The following is a 16,460-nucleotide window of genomic DNA, read 5'->3' on the forward strand; positions in this document are numbered from 1 at the left end:
ACAATTCAACGCTTTTATCAATTGTAGTTTTTGTTCGAAGCCTATTTTCCAATTCAATCCAGTCAGTCATGCAACATAAATGGTCTTCATTTCCTTCATGACTTTTAATAGACCGATGCAAATTATGCCAATCTTTGAATCCATCATTACCTAGTTGGCCAACTTTGGTCACATTTTTGGGTGTTTTAAATAACTTGCAACAAAAGCAGAAGATCCTGTCCATAGATATTGAATATACTAGCCATCTTCTATCAATTGTTTGCCCATTTCGTAGCAGTCGCTTATATTGTGAAGAATCGAAATGTCTATTTGTACAATCTTTTGGAAATGAGATGTTATCAACTCTTTTTGGACCCCTTTCAACTAAGTAATCTCTTGTTTTCTGATCAATGATTTTCCAATTCCCGGGATCATCCAAATTTAAAGAAAAGGAACCCTCTTCTTCCTTATCATCTTCTTCATTATTAGAGACGGGTTTCATCACTTCTTCTTCTTTATCATCTACTTCATTAACATAGTCAGGTTGACTCACTTCTTCATCCGCACTATCTACTTCATTAACATGAGCAGGTTGAATCTCTATTTCATCCTCATTCAACGCATTCACATTGTTGCTTTTGAAGTACTTGTTAATATCCCCTACTTGACTTTGAATCAATGCAATTTCATTCCGTTTCCTTTTCCTCTTTTGAGCACCAGACTCATATTTAGGAGGCATAGTATATGAGTCTGTATCTAATGTCCAATGATTAACCTAAAAAATAATTACAAAATATCTCAATCATCACACAATTACAATTTTCAATACAATTACTATGTGCGCCTGTGCAATTGTTCATCCCACAATAACCAATCATATAAGCCGACCAGGCTGCAATTATATAAGCCGACAAGGCTTCAAACATTTTCAATCTCTTTAATAACAAGGTAGGGCAAGCCATTGCTTACCTGAGAAGTGAAATTTTGACGATAATTGTAAAATTACACCGTTGAGTATGATCTCGTCACAACTCACAAGCCTAAAACAAAAATTTATATAAAAATATAAGTAACGGGCCCAACAAGAACACAAATATAAGTAACGGGCCTAACGGCTTGCATAAACACAAAATTGGCTTCTTAAATAAGATTTTCAATGTGGTAAACATTGCATTTTAGTCTTCTAAGTCTTCTATGAATTCATCCAGGATGCATTTTACAACTTTAAACTATATGCATTTTGAAGACCGGATTGATAGTGTATTCACATTTCACAAAAGTGTTATTTTAGCTTTATAGTTTACATTATGTGAGCAATTTAACTGTGTGATATCATTTTATGAAAAGATTGTGTGACTAAAAATATGAGAGTGAAAAATGAAATTTAATTTAATGGGGCTAGACGGGATCTCAATCTGATCAAGTCCAAATGATATCTCGAATCTAAAGGGAAGGTAAAACAATATCGTCGAAATCGGACTCTAAGATTGGGGGAAAAAAATCTGATTTCAACGATATTCTGAATTTTTTTATCACCAGGTTCGAATCTTGTTCAAAAACGAGTTTAAAACAATGAAAGTTGTCCAAACGGACCAAACCCCTCAACTCACATTAATCTAGATTTCCATTGACAATAAATACTCGTAAGTCAAGTCAACTACCTACTTTTTAGGCCGTTTCATTTGCGAATTGCAAGTTTGCAACACAGTTCATAAAACGTTAAATGCAAAACCCCATTTCGCCCCACCATAGGTGACTTCACCATCACTTCCTCTCTTCAATCTTTTTCCTTCTTTCTCTGCATATATGATATATATAGGTGTGAATGTGTGATGTGAATTATTATCTGTATCTTGCAAAATTAAAACCCAGAAACACAACAACATATTATTTCTATGCATGTTTCTTTCTCTCACTAACTTTAAACTCATTCTTTATTGACCCCATTTGACAGAAAACAAAATCATTTTTGAACAAAGAAAGAAGGAATCTTTTCTATTTTTTTGGGTCTCTTCATGTTTTACCGTTTCTTGAAGTTAGGAACGAAATGGTTGGGAAGATGATGAAGTAGAGACCGTGGCCGCCTCTGCTAGACGACAGGCGAGTGGCGACGAGCCGACGACTACTGGACTGGAGTGGGGACTGTTGAGTGACGAGCAGAGCTACAGCAGAGGCTGGGCGTCGAGCAGATTTTGGGGAATTTTTGATTTTGGGAATTTTGGGAGTTTTTGATTGAATTGAATTTTGGGAATTTTTGGTTAATTGGGTTGGATAGTGGATATTAGATATGTAAATTGGGTTGGATAAATAATTTGAAAGGTAAATGGATCGTGGGCTCGTTGGATAATTGGTTTTGGTTCTTTGGGCCGGCTGTTTTTAAGAGAGAAAAAAAATAATAATTGGACCAAAACGAGGCCCCCTATGGTCCTGGGCCTGAGGCGCGGGCCTCACTCGCCTCAGCCCAGGACCGGCCCTGACAATAATCCACCATAATTTTTTTCAACCCAACAAGAAATAAATTATCTCGTGTTGAATTAAAATTTTGAAGATTCAATTTAACATATTGGTCTGGTATCCCTGCGATTATTACAAGTTTACAGGTTTTTCAATTTCTTCTTTATCTTCAAAAACATTTACTACAGAGTTTTTAAGATGTTGTTATTAGTGTTTTGCTTTAATCTCATGATAATAGCCTTTTTAGATGCTTATTAAAGGTATTTCGAATTTAATAATTCTTTACTTGAGTTCATACTTTTTATTTGTAAGTTAATTTAGTATGAATTAATATAAAATTAGAAGCTCATTTGTATTTTATCGTCATTTTCATTATTTTGTTGTACTATCTCTCGCAGTCAACACTCTCCAATTTTATACATAAATCACTCAAATACATATTCAATTTTGTTTTAAATAGTTGCAGTGAGAAAATGATAAAAGAAACGAACAGACCCTTTTGTCATTGCATTATAATCCTATATGTCAAACTTCACTTATAATTTGTATTGCATATTAAATTTTGACATTTTGTTATTTTCCTCTTCAAATTTTTGTATTTAGTTGTCTCTATTAAATTCTTTATAATTATATTAAAACTCTTTATAGGAAGGCTCAAGTAAGAATGCGATGATTTTTTTTCATTGGGGCCCCGAATTTAAGGTTGGCATAAGGTCCCCAAAATATTAGGGCCAGCCCTTGGGGGTTTTGATTAATTTAATTTGGTTTTTGCTCAGATAGTAGAAAGTCTCTTGTTTTTCTTAATTTTGGGAATTTTTTTTCCTTCCATTTTGTGTTGTGGGTGTTTTTTCTTTTTAATTTATTTGGTTTAGAAGCATGCTTGTTGACGTGTATGCTTTACTTTTAAGTAATAGACTTTGAATCTCTGGAATATTTGTTTTGATAAAATGCACGTCTTGTTATCTTTCTTTCTTGACTAATCTGAGTTTCTTTTTTACACTGAGCCTCTGAGTATGTGTTTGCTGTTGAAGACAAAATTTCTATAAATATCCCATCTCTAACAACTTAAACTCTTAGACGAGTAGATTGGATATGCTATTATCACATTCCTTGTACCAAGTCTTGTCATCTCCTATAAAATTGTGCGCATGTCACTTTGATTTAAAAATGGATCTGGCTACACGTGACAAAATCTTTGTAAATACATTTGTCCCTTGCATAACATTTTGAGCTCTTAGATGAGGTAATTCAACATTGTCAATATTTAACGTTTGTAGCTACTACTGCATCCCATATCATTTCTTGATAACAGTTTTCAATTTGATATTCTTACATTTTTGGTGATCTTTGACCAATAGGCATCATTAAATGCGCAGTTATTTGTTTCAGTGATCAACGTGGAGTTGTTTGCATTGAAGGGTCTGACAGTGTTTGAAGAAATGGGTCCTTATTACGTTGGTGTTCTCATTCCACTTGTGTTTACGCTTCTTATTCGGAATACAAAGAAGGGAAAAAAACGTGGTCTGCCAGTCAATGTTGGTGGGGAATCTGGTTATGCAATCCGGAACCATCGATTTATTTCCCCTGTGGAAACAGCATGGGACGGTGTCACGACTCTAGCGGAGCTTTTCGAGTATTCATGCAATAAACATTCTAATAAGAAGTTACTTGGGACTCGAAAATTAATTTCTAGAGAGATGGAAACATCTGGAGATGGAAGGTATTTCGAGAAGCTCCATTTAGGTGATTACGAGTGGCTAAGCTATGGCCAAGTTTTCGAATCAGTGTGCAACTTTGCTTCTGGTTTAGTACAACTAGGGCATCAAAGGGGAGAACGTGCAGCAATCTTTGCCGATACACGTGAAGAATGGTTTATTGCACTGCAGGTATTGCATGCCATTTAAGCAAAATTTATTTTTATTTCCCTAAAAGGCAAAACCTTTTTCCTTATCCTTATCCCAACATCCTATAGGTTACTTTGTTTTGACAGTTGAAAACAATTTCGAACTACCAAATCCATGGCACAATTTACATTTATACTTCACAAAAGAAAAGGTGAAGTAAGCAATGGCTATTTGACAGTTAAAATTTATTTTACACTATTCTTTCATGTAGATCCTTCAATTAATTCACCAGGCAATACTTCGTAAGTGCAGTAAATGATAAAATTTCTTTATCCATTAACAATGCCTAAAGAAATGATATATGATAATTATGGTTTTCTTGTATCAGGGCTGTTTCAGGCGTAATGTGACCGTTGTGACCATATATGCATCTCTGGGTGAAGAGGCTTTGTGTCATTCATTTAATGAGGTCTCTCTCACTCTCACTCTCACTCTCACTCTCACTCTCACTCTCACTCTCACTCTGTGTGTGTGTGTGTGTGTGTGTCCTACACTAGAAGAGAACATTCTGAGACGCAGAGAAGCATGAATATGTACAAACAAAATGACAAACCAATGTGCATTTCTTTTGTCTAACCCATATCTTGTGCAAGCTATTGTGTGAGAAAATTATTACTTGAAGCAAGATTTAGTTGCCAGAACTTGTATGCTTAAATCATTGTCAGAGTTTGTCTAACTAGGCATTGACTGTGAGGACAAAGACACATAAAATCATTGACAAAGCTACCATCCTATTACCTGAAGTGAAAAGTTACATTTTCTAGCACCCAACTATGGCGATCCAAGGTTATTTACCGAAGTCTAGCTCACACTCTACAATCCTGAAATGATGCTTTAGAGATATGATGGATGTTGATGCATTACCCATTGTGGATGTGCATTGTTTTTATGATGATTGGAAGAAAATGGGGGAAGGGTATGCAATCTTTGGTGAATAGTTTGGCCCATCATGACTAAAACCCTATTAAGGATTGGAAAAGAAGATTACAAATAAAAACGTAGAAAAAAAATGATGGCATGTGGATGCATCAATCTTGTATGGAACTTTTCATGTCAGATTTCAAACGAATCAGAGATGGGATTGGAGAATGCAGTCTATTCAACCTAAATGGTGGTCTATATGTGATGATGTTGGAGCATAATTTCAGAGACTGGGCTTCTTATAAGTGCTGCTTATTTACATCCATGGACTGATGTTCACCTCATTGTTCACCTTGCTAATTAATTTTGTAGAAGGACAAATCTGTATGCTTGTAGGTGTGCTCGTGCTTTACTTTTGATAAGCTTATGGCTCTTGTTGTAAGAAAACTTCAGGATCATATACAATGCATTTATCTGTTTATAATCTTTTTATACTCAAACCATTCCCTGTTTAATTTCTTGTTGTGTCATGTTCGCACTACAAATTTCATGCTGATCTTCAGACAGAGGTTACAACTGTAATTTGTGGGTACAAAGAACTGAAGAAACTAGCAAACATAAGTGGACAGCTTGACACTGTAAAGCATATAATTTGCATGGATGAAGAATTCCAGTCAGATACTTCATTATTTTCAGGGAGCTACAGCTGGACAATCTCTTCATTTTCTAATGTAGAGAGGCTTGGCCAGGAAAATCCAGTCGACCCTGATTTACCTCTTGCAGCTGATGTTGCTGTGATAATGTACACAAGTGGAAGTACTGGCTTGCCAAAGGTTTGTATAATTTACTTATTGAGCTAAATAAATTTTAATTCAAGATGTTGTTCGGTTTATGTAATGCTTTTGTGTGGTATGCACTGCATAGTAACTTTTTCTAATGGCTGCATTGAGATAAAATACATTGATTCAGTATCTTATACATTTAGGTGAAACTGGTAAAGCCTTAAGCATTGACATAATTAATATATTATTGAACTTTGAAAAATGCTACAAGCGAACACAATTTTGTCATTTTTATCAATTTGAAGATGCTGATAAGATCTTCTTCCATAATGAAGCATGAGAGGTGGAGACGGTATATGTATTTTCTCCTTCGAAGACTTAAGACATGTCTCTCCCAATTGTCAAATGCGTAAATCAACTTTTTATGTCTCCATTTTTTAGCAGTGCAGGTAGACTCTGTGGTTGCTAAACTTTGAATCTTGTGTCCTATTACTTTTCTCTGTTATGTAGTGGAAAATTCGTGCTTTTATTTTTGAAAGGATTTCTATTACATCAGCCCAATTTAAATAATTCAGCGTATGCATTACTTGAGTGGTTGAATACTCTCGGTGAAAAAGTTTCTGTAGTTTTTGGTTCTGTGGATACTTGGGACGGACTTGACTGAACAGTCATCAAAGTTAAGCTTGAAAATTAGCCTTCGTTTGGGAAGAATTTATAAATGGATTAATATATATAGAAATAAGTGGTGGATATATATAATATTTGTGGGTACATTGGAATGTGTGGTTGAAAATAAAGTTTGACCATTTATAAATAATTTATAAATCAATTTATAAATGAACCAGATTACTTTTGTTGTCGATAGACAGTTGCAATGTTTGCGGAGTATGATGCAAAATAATACGATTATCAGAAGGAAAATAAAAAAAGTATTGGAAGGAAAAACGCGCTGGTATTGCCTTACTTTCTTTTACATGAAGTTAGAGATTTATCTGCTTCTACATGACTTTTCGACTATGATTAGGTTGAGACTCTAATGTTTGTTGAGGAAATAGACATCGTAATTCTCAAAAAGATTCTTAAAACACCTCTCCATAAGAAATAGATCTTTTTGTCCTGTTCACCTCCAGGTCCTCTACTATACACCTAAAGAGTTTGAAGTAAGTTTTTTTTTCTGCAAGCTTCTTGAGAATCATGGCTAGGGATGATATATGGGCCATGAACATTTTGGTAACATGTTCTATGTACCTTTCTTTTCAAAATAAAGAAGCCACGAGGAATTTTTTATCTTTGCAGTTGGTACCTCCCCTTGAAATTTTTATTTCGTACTCTTTTCACATCATCCACCACAAAAAACAGAAAAAATCATGGTGTTTGAGACTGGACAAGAAGATTTTACTGTGGTATGTTTGTCTTGCATAAAGTCTTTCAATGATGGTAAAAGATTTAATGATTAGGGTGTGAGGCCCTGTCTGCCCCCCTTATCATTTCTTTAATCATAGGCTGCAGCGGATGATTTCCCATTGTTTTTAGGTGGTAATGGTTCTGGAAATCTCTAAAAACTGAAACTAAAGCGAACAATGAATATTTAGGAGACTAATCAGAATTAGGAGACTAATCAGAATAACATTGTAGCTCAATTTATAACATCATTCTGCTTGAACTGGATTGTCAGATATTTCAAATTCAGTGTTTGTCTTTCTTTACTTTTATTAAGTTTGGCGAGACCATAACTCACTATTTTTGTGTTTATTTCAAGTAATTTTGGCATAACTAGAGTTACAAACTTCTCTTTCTGAGGCTCATTCAGGGTGTTATGATGACACATCGAAATGTTTTAGCCACGGGATCTGCTGTTATGACAATTGTTCCCGGGCTCGGAAGCGAGGATGTTTATTTAGCATACCTTCCACTTGCTCACATTCTTGAACTAGCAGCTGAGGTATGGTATCTACTCATAGTGCAGAACGAAGAGCACGTTTCTTAGCTTAAAAAGAGCACCTTTCTTAGCTTAAAAAGTCCATGTTTAAGTAAATCTTATAAGTAAAAAAAGTCAGTTTTAAAGGAATAGTTTTTGGATTAGTTAAAGATAGAATAAGTTACTTATTTTTATAGTTAAGTAAGAGTGGCTTTCAGAATAATTAAGTTTTTTTACTCCAAAGTATGAAAGAAAGTAACATATCCAAGCATGTTTGGAAGCAAAAAGTTATTAGAAATTCAATATTACTATTTTTTAAGCTTAGCCAAACATTTTGTTAAGGTCTCCAAATTTCTTTTGAGAGCATTTGGACTTGAACACTAATGAATCGCTCACCCCTTGTCCAAAGATTTTCATAGACTATGTTTTCTCTACAGAATTTAATAGCAGCCATTGGATGTTCCATAGGATATGGATCTCCCTTGACTCTTACCGATACTTCCAATAAGATTAAAAGGGGAACAAAAGGTGATGCCTCGATGTTAAGGCCCACTCTGATGGCAGCTGTTCCGGCAATCCTTGATCGTGTTCGAGATGGTGTACGCAAAAAGGTCTTAAATCTACACACATGCCATATACTTTTGTTTCCTAGGGAGTACATTTTACAGTGATCTCGTATACATATTAAAACTACACTCAAAACTTCAGGTAGATTCTACTGGAAGAATAGCAAGAACATTGTTTGATTTGGCATATTCTCGTCGACTGTCTGCAATAAATGGAAGTTGGTTTGGAGCATGGGGGATAGAGAGGCTTCTATGGAACTTTCTTGTGTTTAGAAAAATCCAAGCAATTTTGGGTGGTCGTATTCGTTTCATACTATCTGGAGGCGCTCCGCTTTCTGGTGACACTCAACGATTCATCAATATATGTCTTGGGTATAATAAAACCAATCATAGCATATTCTCTGAATTTTGTTATTTCTAATTACATGACTTTTACTCTCTCTCTGTCTCTCTCTCTCTCTCTCACACACACACACACACACACACACACACATTCACATTCACATTCATTCATTCAAGTGGCTTTGGATAGAGCAATAAAGCAAATAGCTTAAATTAAAATTCCATATCTTCAACAAAAGAATTTTCAGAATATAACATTAAGCAAAATATAGATTTTCGAAATAGTATATATGATTGTGTCTCTCCAAATGAGTTAACAATTGAGTCAAAATCTCTGTGCTCAATATATCATATCTCTCAGCACTGCTGGCTGAAACAACCTTTCTATTTTCTTGGAATCTGTATATTTTAAAATAAATTATCACTTTTAAGTTATAACAATTACAGATTTTGTGTGTAAATGTCTTATCAATATTGCTAAATTTTTTTTGTCACATTTGGTGCGACGATTGGATAGGATTGGACAATATCATGGAAGGCAAAAAAAAAAGTTAAAATCTTGTTCATTATACTATCCAATCATGTCAAATATTGTGTACTAAACATGCCCTTTAAATTTGAGCTAAAGTGTAGCTTCTAAAGAGCCTTTCCTTTTCCTTTCCATGACTGAACCATTGAAACACAGAACATTACCTTTTCTATGCCGTAGAAATATTGCGCTACATTGCAATTTTACACCCTACTGTGATTCTCTATACAGGAGGTTCTTAAATTTTCCCGCCTTGTGCTATGCCTCTCATTGTAACCTTCTTGTTCATTATACTGTTCAATCATGTCAAATATTGTGTACTAAACCTGCCTTTTGAATTTGAGCTAAAGTGAAGCATCTAAAAATGCCTTTCCTTTCACAGAACGGTACCTTTTCTATGCCGTAGAAATACTGCCCTACACTACAGTTTTACACCCTACTGTGATTCTCTATACAGGAGGTTCTTATTTTTTTCCCGCCTTGTGCTATGCCTTTCATTGTAATCTTTCATTGTTCATTGTTCTCAGTGTTCCAATAGGACAAGGATATGGTCTTACTGAAACCTGTGCTGGTGGAACATTTAGTGAGTACGATGATACTTCTGTTGGTCGAGTTGGCCCTCCGTTACCTTGCTCATTCATCAAGGTAAAATGTATGCAGTTGCATTTCACTTCAAAATTTCATTCATGTGTTTCCAGTAGGCATAATTTTTTCGTCTTGTATGAAAGATAAATAATTTTTGTGCTGGAGTATCGGATTGCTAATGTTAATTCTTTACTTTTAAATAGCCAGACAAATAATGAAATGTTTTATGTATAAATTATCTCTAAATTTCAGTTGGTAGATTGGCCTGAGGGTGGATATTTAATTAGCGATTCTCCTATGCCACGTGGAGAAATAGTTATTGGTGGACCAAATGTTACTCTTGGATATTTCAAAAATGAGGAGAAAACAAAGGAAGTGTACACGGTAAATAATTTGAAATTTTGTGCTTGCATTTTTGCATCTTACACTGACAAAGAGCATGTTTGGCTGCGCTTCATAAGTTTTCTTGGTAGTAAATAAGTAACTTTTTTATTTTTTAAAATTGGAAATAATCAAGTTACTTATTTTGATAGTGAAAGTAAACTTATCCAAATATGTTTGGAAAATAAAAGTAGCTTTTACTTATTTTAAAGCTTACCATGTTTATCTTTTGAAGCAAAGGTTGATGAGAAAGGAATGAGGTGGTTCCATACGGGTGACGTGGGACGATTCCATGATGATGGTTGCCTTGAGATTATTGATCGTAAGAAAGACATCATTAAGCTTCAGCATGGAGAATATGTTTCTCTGGGAAAGGTACAGATTTTATGTACACTTGCAGTTTGTATGTTTAGGACAAGTTAAATACATTGTAGTTCACCCACTAATACCCCCGTTTAACTTTTGTCACCGTAGTTGAACATTATTTTTCGTTTCGGTTTAAGTACTCTATCTTATTGAACTAACGAACATGCTTACGTGGCATGGAAAATTCAGTTTCTGCATGATTTTTGTTGTCCAAACTTACTAAAATTGTGTCTTGTGGGACTTTTCCATTTTTCCCCCTCTAATTTGTTTTTATTTTATTATAAAAAAGCTCATTTTAAATTACAGCTTGTTCAACAACATGCATTTTTGCCTGGTTGGATGATAAAATTATGTGCTCACAAACTTTCATGCCATGTCATCATTTCTGTTAATTCTGTAGGCAGAATGCCTTAACTACAACTAAAATAAAGTTCAGAGACTTACTTGGAACAAAAATGTGGTGCCTAAAGTATACTATTAGTATCAGAATTTTCTCGGATATAATTGGTTTTTTCTATACAGGTTGAGGCTGCTCTAATTATCAGCCCATATGTCAACAGTATCATGTTGCATGCTGATTCATTTCATAATTACTGTGTGGCCTTAGTGGTAGTAGCTCAGGCTTCTGTAGAAGCATGGGCTTCAAACAATGGAATCGAATATTCTGATTCTTCAGACTTGTGCCAGAAAGAAGAAACTGTCAAGGAAGTCTACTCTTCGTTAGTTAAGGTACTTATCTTGATTATTAATTGACTTTACCTAGGTTGAAAATATGGTGTTGAGGGATTTCTCTTATTAAAGAATTAAGCTTGCACGTACAATATCATTGTTGGGTTAGTAGCTAACATAATTTTGTCGTTTTTGTGAAAAATATTATTACAAGAGATTGCAAGCTCCACTATGAATGAATTCCCTATGATGTCATTGAAAATGAGAAACAAAGTGTTTGTTTGGTAGTACTTTTAAGTGCTTATAAGTTGTGAGTCCTATGAAATGTTGATAATAATTGGGTAAAAAGTTGTGGGTCCTAAAAAATGTATGGATAAGAAGATGTTTGACCATCTTCAATTATTTTGCTAAACATGCTCCTCTTATTCGTCTAAACTTTTTTTTATTTTATTATTTTTTTTGATTTCACAGGTCGAGTAAATGCTTTATTTCATTTTACGTTTTACAGGCCGCGAAGGGTGCTCGACTGGAGAAGTTTGAGATTCCTGCAAAGATCAAACTGCTTTCAGAAGCTTGGACTCCTGAATCTGGGCTTGTCACTGCAGCTCTCAAGATCAAGAGAGAGGTTGTTAGGAAAACCTTCTCTGATGAACTTGCCATGCTATATTCGTCATGATAGATGAAAAAATTACCCTTTGTTGCAGTGTGTGCAGAAATCTTGAATTTCCGATGAGTTATTTTTGTTTTTAATTTCAATAACCGAGAATTGCACATCTATACTTGACTTAAATTTTGTTTCTGCAGCTTCTGTTTATTCATTAATTCTTGGGCTGTTTTGTTTCTTCATTTTCTAGGCGTTACTTTTGTTTTTGAGTTCAAGTTTCATTCTCATTCTTGAGAATCTAGCATGCATGTGAGAAAGCATGTGAATATTAATGTTGTGGTTGTTCCACATAGATTGTGAAAGGGGCTAATGGTCAGTTTATAAGTGTGAGGGAAAGTCTTATCTCTTGAGTTAGCTTTTGAAATTGAGAAGGTCCAATACTATTCAACACTGTTATTAGAGCCCAAGTTATCAACAAATTGCAGGCCCAACAACCATGGAAGATGCGGGTTTGTGTGAGGGGGAAACATGTTTGATCTCACCCATGGCCTGTTGTATGTGGGGGAGCACGAGGATTTTCAACAAATAGAGCCTTGTCAAGCATAATTATCATATTTTAATTGGGGTTTGAATGCTTGAGGTTGGTTAAATTTATGCGACTTTTTAAAAGTACTTATTTATGAACTAATAAAATATATGTACGGTACTTTCAAAATAGAACGGAAAAGAAGGTGAAAAAAGAATAAAAAATCGAAATTGTATTTTAGTTAGAAGATTTGATTTCATTTGATCTCTCAATAGATTTAATCGATACATCAAATGTAGTGATAACATATATTTTTATGTTGTTTACTGAATCTTGACCAATGTATTAAACCCATTATTAAAGTATAATACTATCCAAAAATGTTGCTTCTTATTTTTTCTAAGGCTACAAAATTGTAACTTTGATATGTAGGTATGCATCCAATCTCTAGATAAAAGTGTGTTGAGACTTTATATTTTAATAAAGAGTTTTTCTTTTTGCTTTAGAAGATTGGGTCCTAAAGTCATAGAATCAAAGGGGAAAGGAAGTAGCGGGTCAATTGCAAGGAAACGGTCCGTTTGGGTCAGCTAGCTGGTCAAATAACAATGGAATGATTCAGTCAGCATAAGATAAAAGGAGAATAGAGGTGTTAAACGGTTCGACTCATATTGTAGTTTGCACCCAGCATTATGAGGCTGGTCCGGCCCTTGCCGGGTCATCCGAGCAACTATTTTCTTGTTTTTTGACATTTCACGACTGCGTGCATTCATCCGCATGTCGAGAAATGAAGACGAGGCTTTTGAGCCACTTGATTTTTACTATATTTTCTTGAAATGAAAAACATAAATTAAATGGTCTGCATGACTCGAGGCACATACCCAACATATCTAGAAAATGCGACTAGCCACCTGAGCCTTGTCACTCCACAAAAATGTCTGCCTCGTGTTGACATGCCCTATCAAGTAACTAGGATGGAAACAAATTAACATGGTCTCTACCTTGACTGTCAAGGATTAAAATAAAATTTTTAGTGAATTCTGATAAAAGTTGGCGAAATATATGATTAAAAAATTATGGGTCCCATCAAATGTGATTAAAATTAATTGTTAATTTTGATTTAGATTAAAATTAAAATTAAAATTAAAACTTTCTACCAATAGGGGCTTAGATTATACATCACTATGAAAAGGCAGACTGTTCTTTTCAAAGCACTTAAAGTTCGTTGCCTAAAGTACACCACCATACCTACATATCTCTTCACCTCTTCTCACTTCAATTTTCTCTTGTTAGTTTCTTCTTGACCCTCCACCTTCACCCCCACCCCAAAACCCACCTACCACCCAACCCAAAAAAAAAAAAGAAAAAAGAAAAAATAAATAAATTCAACCACATGGGATTCTGCTATTTTCATCCCAAAGAGGAAGTTGTAGGTGTATGTGCCTTGTGCTTGAATGAAAGGCTTCAAATTTTAGCTTCCAAAAAGGGCTATCTTCACAGAACTTACAGTCACAAAAAGACTCAAATACCCCTGCCAAAGCTTTTTGCTCTAAGCAATCTTCTTAATCGCCTTGATATTGGACAACAAAAATCTGAGGGTAATTGTGGCAGTTCATCTGGCAGTCAAGAAGGTTAGTGTTCTTCACTTCCTCTGTGTGTGTGTGTGTTTATTTTTATTTTTTCGTTTTTAGATCTTATCTTTATATTGGTTTTGAATTTGATACATAAAGAAAAGATCACCAGTAGTAGTACATAAAGAAATGAATAAAAAAAATAAATTGGAAATTGGAAATTCGTTGTTAATCCACCTCATCTAAAGCTTTAAGATATTCGACTTGTTATACTCCACTAAGATAATTTCTATACATAAATATTACAACATACATGCCGTCCCGGTACATTTTTTAACAAATCTGCACGTTTCTTAGGGTTAGCAAGTAAGAAGATGTCAATACAATTTTGATACCTCAACGCATTACGTTATGACATCTTCCAAATTTTTAAAAAGAAGTGATGCGTCGATATGTCAAAAATATATTAGAGTACAATAAATTCGAGAAAGTTGATTTCAACTCTTTAGTTTTTATGTAATAGTGTGCAAGTGGAATCATGAATTTATTTTTGCCTTCATTTTAAGGCTTCATTCCTTTTCTCATTATTGCCTTTGATGTGTCAAATATAGAATTGGATCTTAAGCAAATTACAAAATAGATTTCACCAAATCGACCCTAAATTTATTAAGATCTAGGGTTGTTTTTTATGATGTAACTATTCCTATATTAACCTAGTTTATCAGTTTTTTTTTTCCTTTTTTTTTTTCTTTTTTTTTTCAAGATTTTACAATCTATGTCAAAAATTGTGACAAATTGCAGACTCTTTCATATCAATCAAGTTTGAAGACAATGGTGAAATGTCTTGGAACAAAAAATGGAGTAAGCCTAATAACAAGATAAACAGTGTAGCTATAGAGCAATCGAAACCACGCACAGCACTGAGGTGGCAAAAACGGATTGGCAACTTATTCCAGCTCATCAAATGGAAGAGGTCCAGCAAAGGAAATGTGTGCCACGTGGGCACAAAACTAGACAGGTCAAAGGTTAGATATGGATGGATAAGGTCATTGAGAAAGAGGGCTGAAGAATAAAGGGTTATGTACACAAAAAGAAAAAGAGAGTTTTGAGCTTTTTATCCAATACTCCCACAATATTTTGTTTGTAGGAGCAATGGCTTAATGAAAATGCAAATTGATGAAAGTATATAAAATAAGATTGTATAGTTAAAATGGGTTTTGGGTCGACCATGTCGGTCAATTCAAATTCTTCAGAGAAGCGGGATATGGTTAGGTGTGAATGTGAGTGCTTTATTTTGAAATTTCAATTTTTATTTCTTAATACTACTCTTAAGCTACGATGATATTTGGTCGTTTAAAATCTAATCAGATAAGGAAGGAGAAGACATGTACAATTAAGTGTGTTTACATTTTTACCCTAGTTAAAAATGTCACGCCCGCCTCATATATATGGCCATGATCAGATTTATGGGTGAGGACAATATGATAATTAATGGAAAGTTGAAGTTAAAAATATAACAAAAAAGAGTTGGGATAAAGTGCAACAAAGGGCAAACATTGGGGACAAGATCTGTAGTTTAGTCAAAAATATATTATGTTTTTGTATGATTGAAGCTAACTTCCGTAAGAGATCGGAAGTTGAAGTTTTAATGATGCAGAGATATTTTAGATATTCAATAAGTAGAATGGGAGTATCCATCAAGCGAGTTAAAAATACGAGAATACTTTATCTTAAAACATGAACTTTTAAAACTTCAAGGACGTATTTCGTACGAATTAAAACACTCTGCTAAACAGTATTATAAATAAAATTTTAATTTCTTTCTTTTTTCTTAAATAATTTCCAAAACATAAAATGTATAGGCACTTTTGCAAGAAAATGGACATGAATTGATGCTCCACTCTAAGGAAACAAAGGAGGCAGAAGGGCCATTCATATTCTGGTAGATCTTGTCCACTAGTTGTCTTGAAGGGAAAAGAATTTGCTTTTTCTCCAAAAGAATTCAATTGGCATAAAATGATAAAACATGCTGTTGTCCCCAAAATAATTTGGAGTATGTTTCAAGTGCAAAGATTTTTAATCATAGAAGTTGCTTTTTATCTCCATAGGTGCACACTGGCATGCATGTGCAAGGAACTCATTGGTGCCCTTTGTTTACTTATCTCAATAGTATCCTAGAAGTTTTTATGGCCCGTCTATTATATAATACTGAATATGATTAAACAGTTAAATGTCATATTTTAGTTTTAGTTTTTTTTTTTTAGTATGATTTGGTCCTCTTAAATAAACTTGCCCGTTAGTACAATGGACAAGTTTTCTTCTTCCTTGATTGAGTGTTACCTAACCAAAGTATTAAATTTTGGAAAAATTTCATAAGTGAGAGATAAAGTATGGTAAATTTCAAAATTAAGAAAACAAGTTTCACA

General features: G+C 34.3%; 2 protein-coding genes across 9 annotated transcripts in view; both read left to right on the forward strand.

Annotated features, from left to right (window-relative positions):
* The window catches only part of LOC111380807 (long chain acyl-CoA synthetase 9, chloroplastic-like), a 14,486-nt gene extending 2,304 nt beyond the window's left edge, over nucleotides 1–12,182 (forward strand). For 4 of the 8 annotated variants that reach the window (XM_023004453.1, XM_023004458.1, XM_023004454.1 and 1 more), the window contains 11 exons: nucleotides 3,823–4,319; nucleotides 4,666–4,746; nucleotides 5,762–6,031; nucleotides 7,791–7,922; nucleotides 8,336–8,509; nucleotides 8,607–8,836; nucleotides 9,863–9,980; nucleotides 10,173–10,304; nucleotides 10,542–10,676; nucleotides 11,190–11,396; nucleotides 11,845–12,182. In XM_023004453.1, the coding sequence (XP_022860221.1) occupies nucleotides 3,873–4,319; nucleotides 4,666–4,746; nucleotides 5,762–6,031; nucleotides 7,791–7,922; nucleotides 8,336–8,509; nucleotides 8,607–8,836; nucleotides 9,863–9,980; nucleotides 10,173–10,304; nucleotides 10,542–10,676; nucleotides 11,190–11,396; nucleotides 11,845–12,012 (2,094 nt within the window). In that variant the 5' untranslated portion in view covers nucleotides 3,823–3,872 and the 3' untranslated portion in view covers nucleotides 12,013–12,182. Of the gene's footprint in view, nucleotides 1–3,791; nucleotides 4,320–4,665; nucleotides 4,747–5,761; nucleotides 6,032–7,790; nucleotides 7,923–8,335; nucleotides 8,510–8,606; nucleotides 8,837–9,862; nucleotides 9,981–10,172; nucleotides 10,305–10,541; nucleotides 10,677–11,189; nucleotides 11,397–11,844 lie in introns of all 8 variants that reach the window. The other 4 variants (XM_023004456.1, XM_023004459.1, XM_023004460.1 and 1 more) reach the window with 3 other exon arrangements.
* A 1,538-nt stretch (nucleotides 12,183–13,720) lies between these two features.
* LOC111380825 lies at nucleotides 13,721–15,281 on the forward strand. Its single transcript, XM_023004482.1, has 2 exons — nucleotides 13,721–14,094; nucleotides 14,836–15,281. Exons 1-2 carry the CDS (start codon nucleotides 13,857–13,859, stop codon nucleotides 15,105–15,107), a joined length of 510 nt encoding a protein of 169 aa, XP_022860250.1. The 5' UTR covers nucleotides 13,721–13,856; the 3' UTR covers nucleotides 15,108–15,281.
* The last annotated feature ends 1,179 nt before the right edge of the window (nucleotides 15,282–16,460 follow it).

The sequence above is a fragment of the Olea europaea genome, unplaced genomic scaffold (assembly GCF_002742605.1).
Source record: "Olea europaea var. sylvestris unplaced genomic scaffold, O_europaea_v1 scaffold221, whole genome shotgun sequence".
Taxonomy (NCBI): Eukaryota; Viridiplantae; Streptophyta; class Magnoliopsida; order Lamiales; family Oleaceae; genus Olea; species Olea europaea.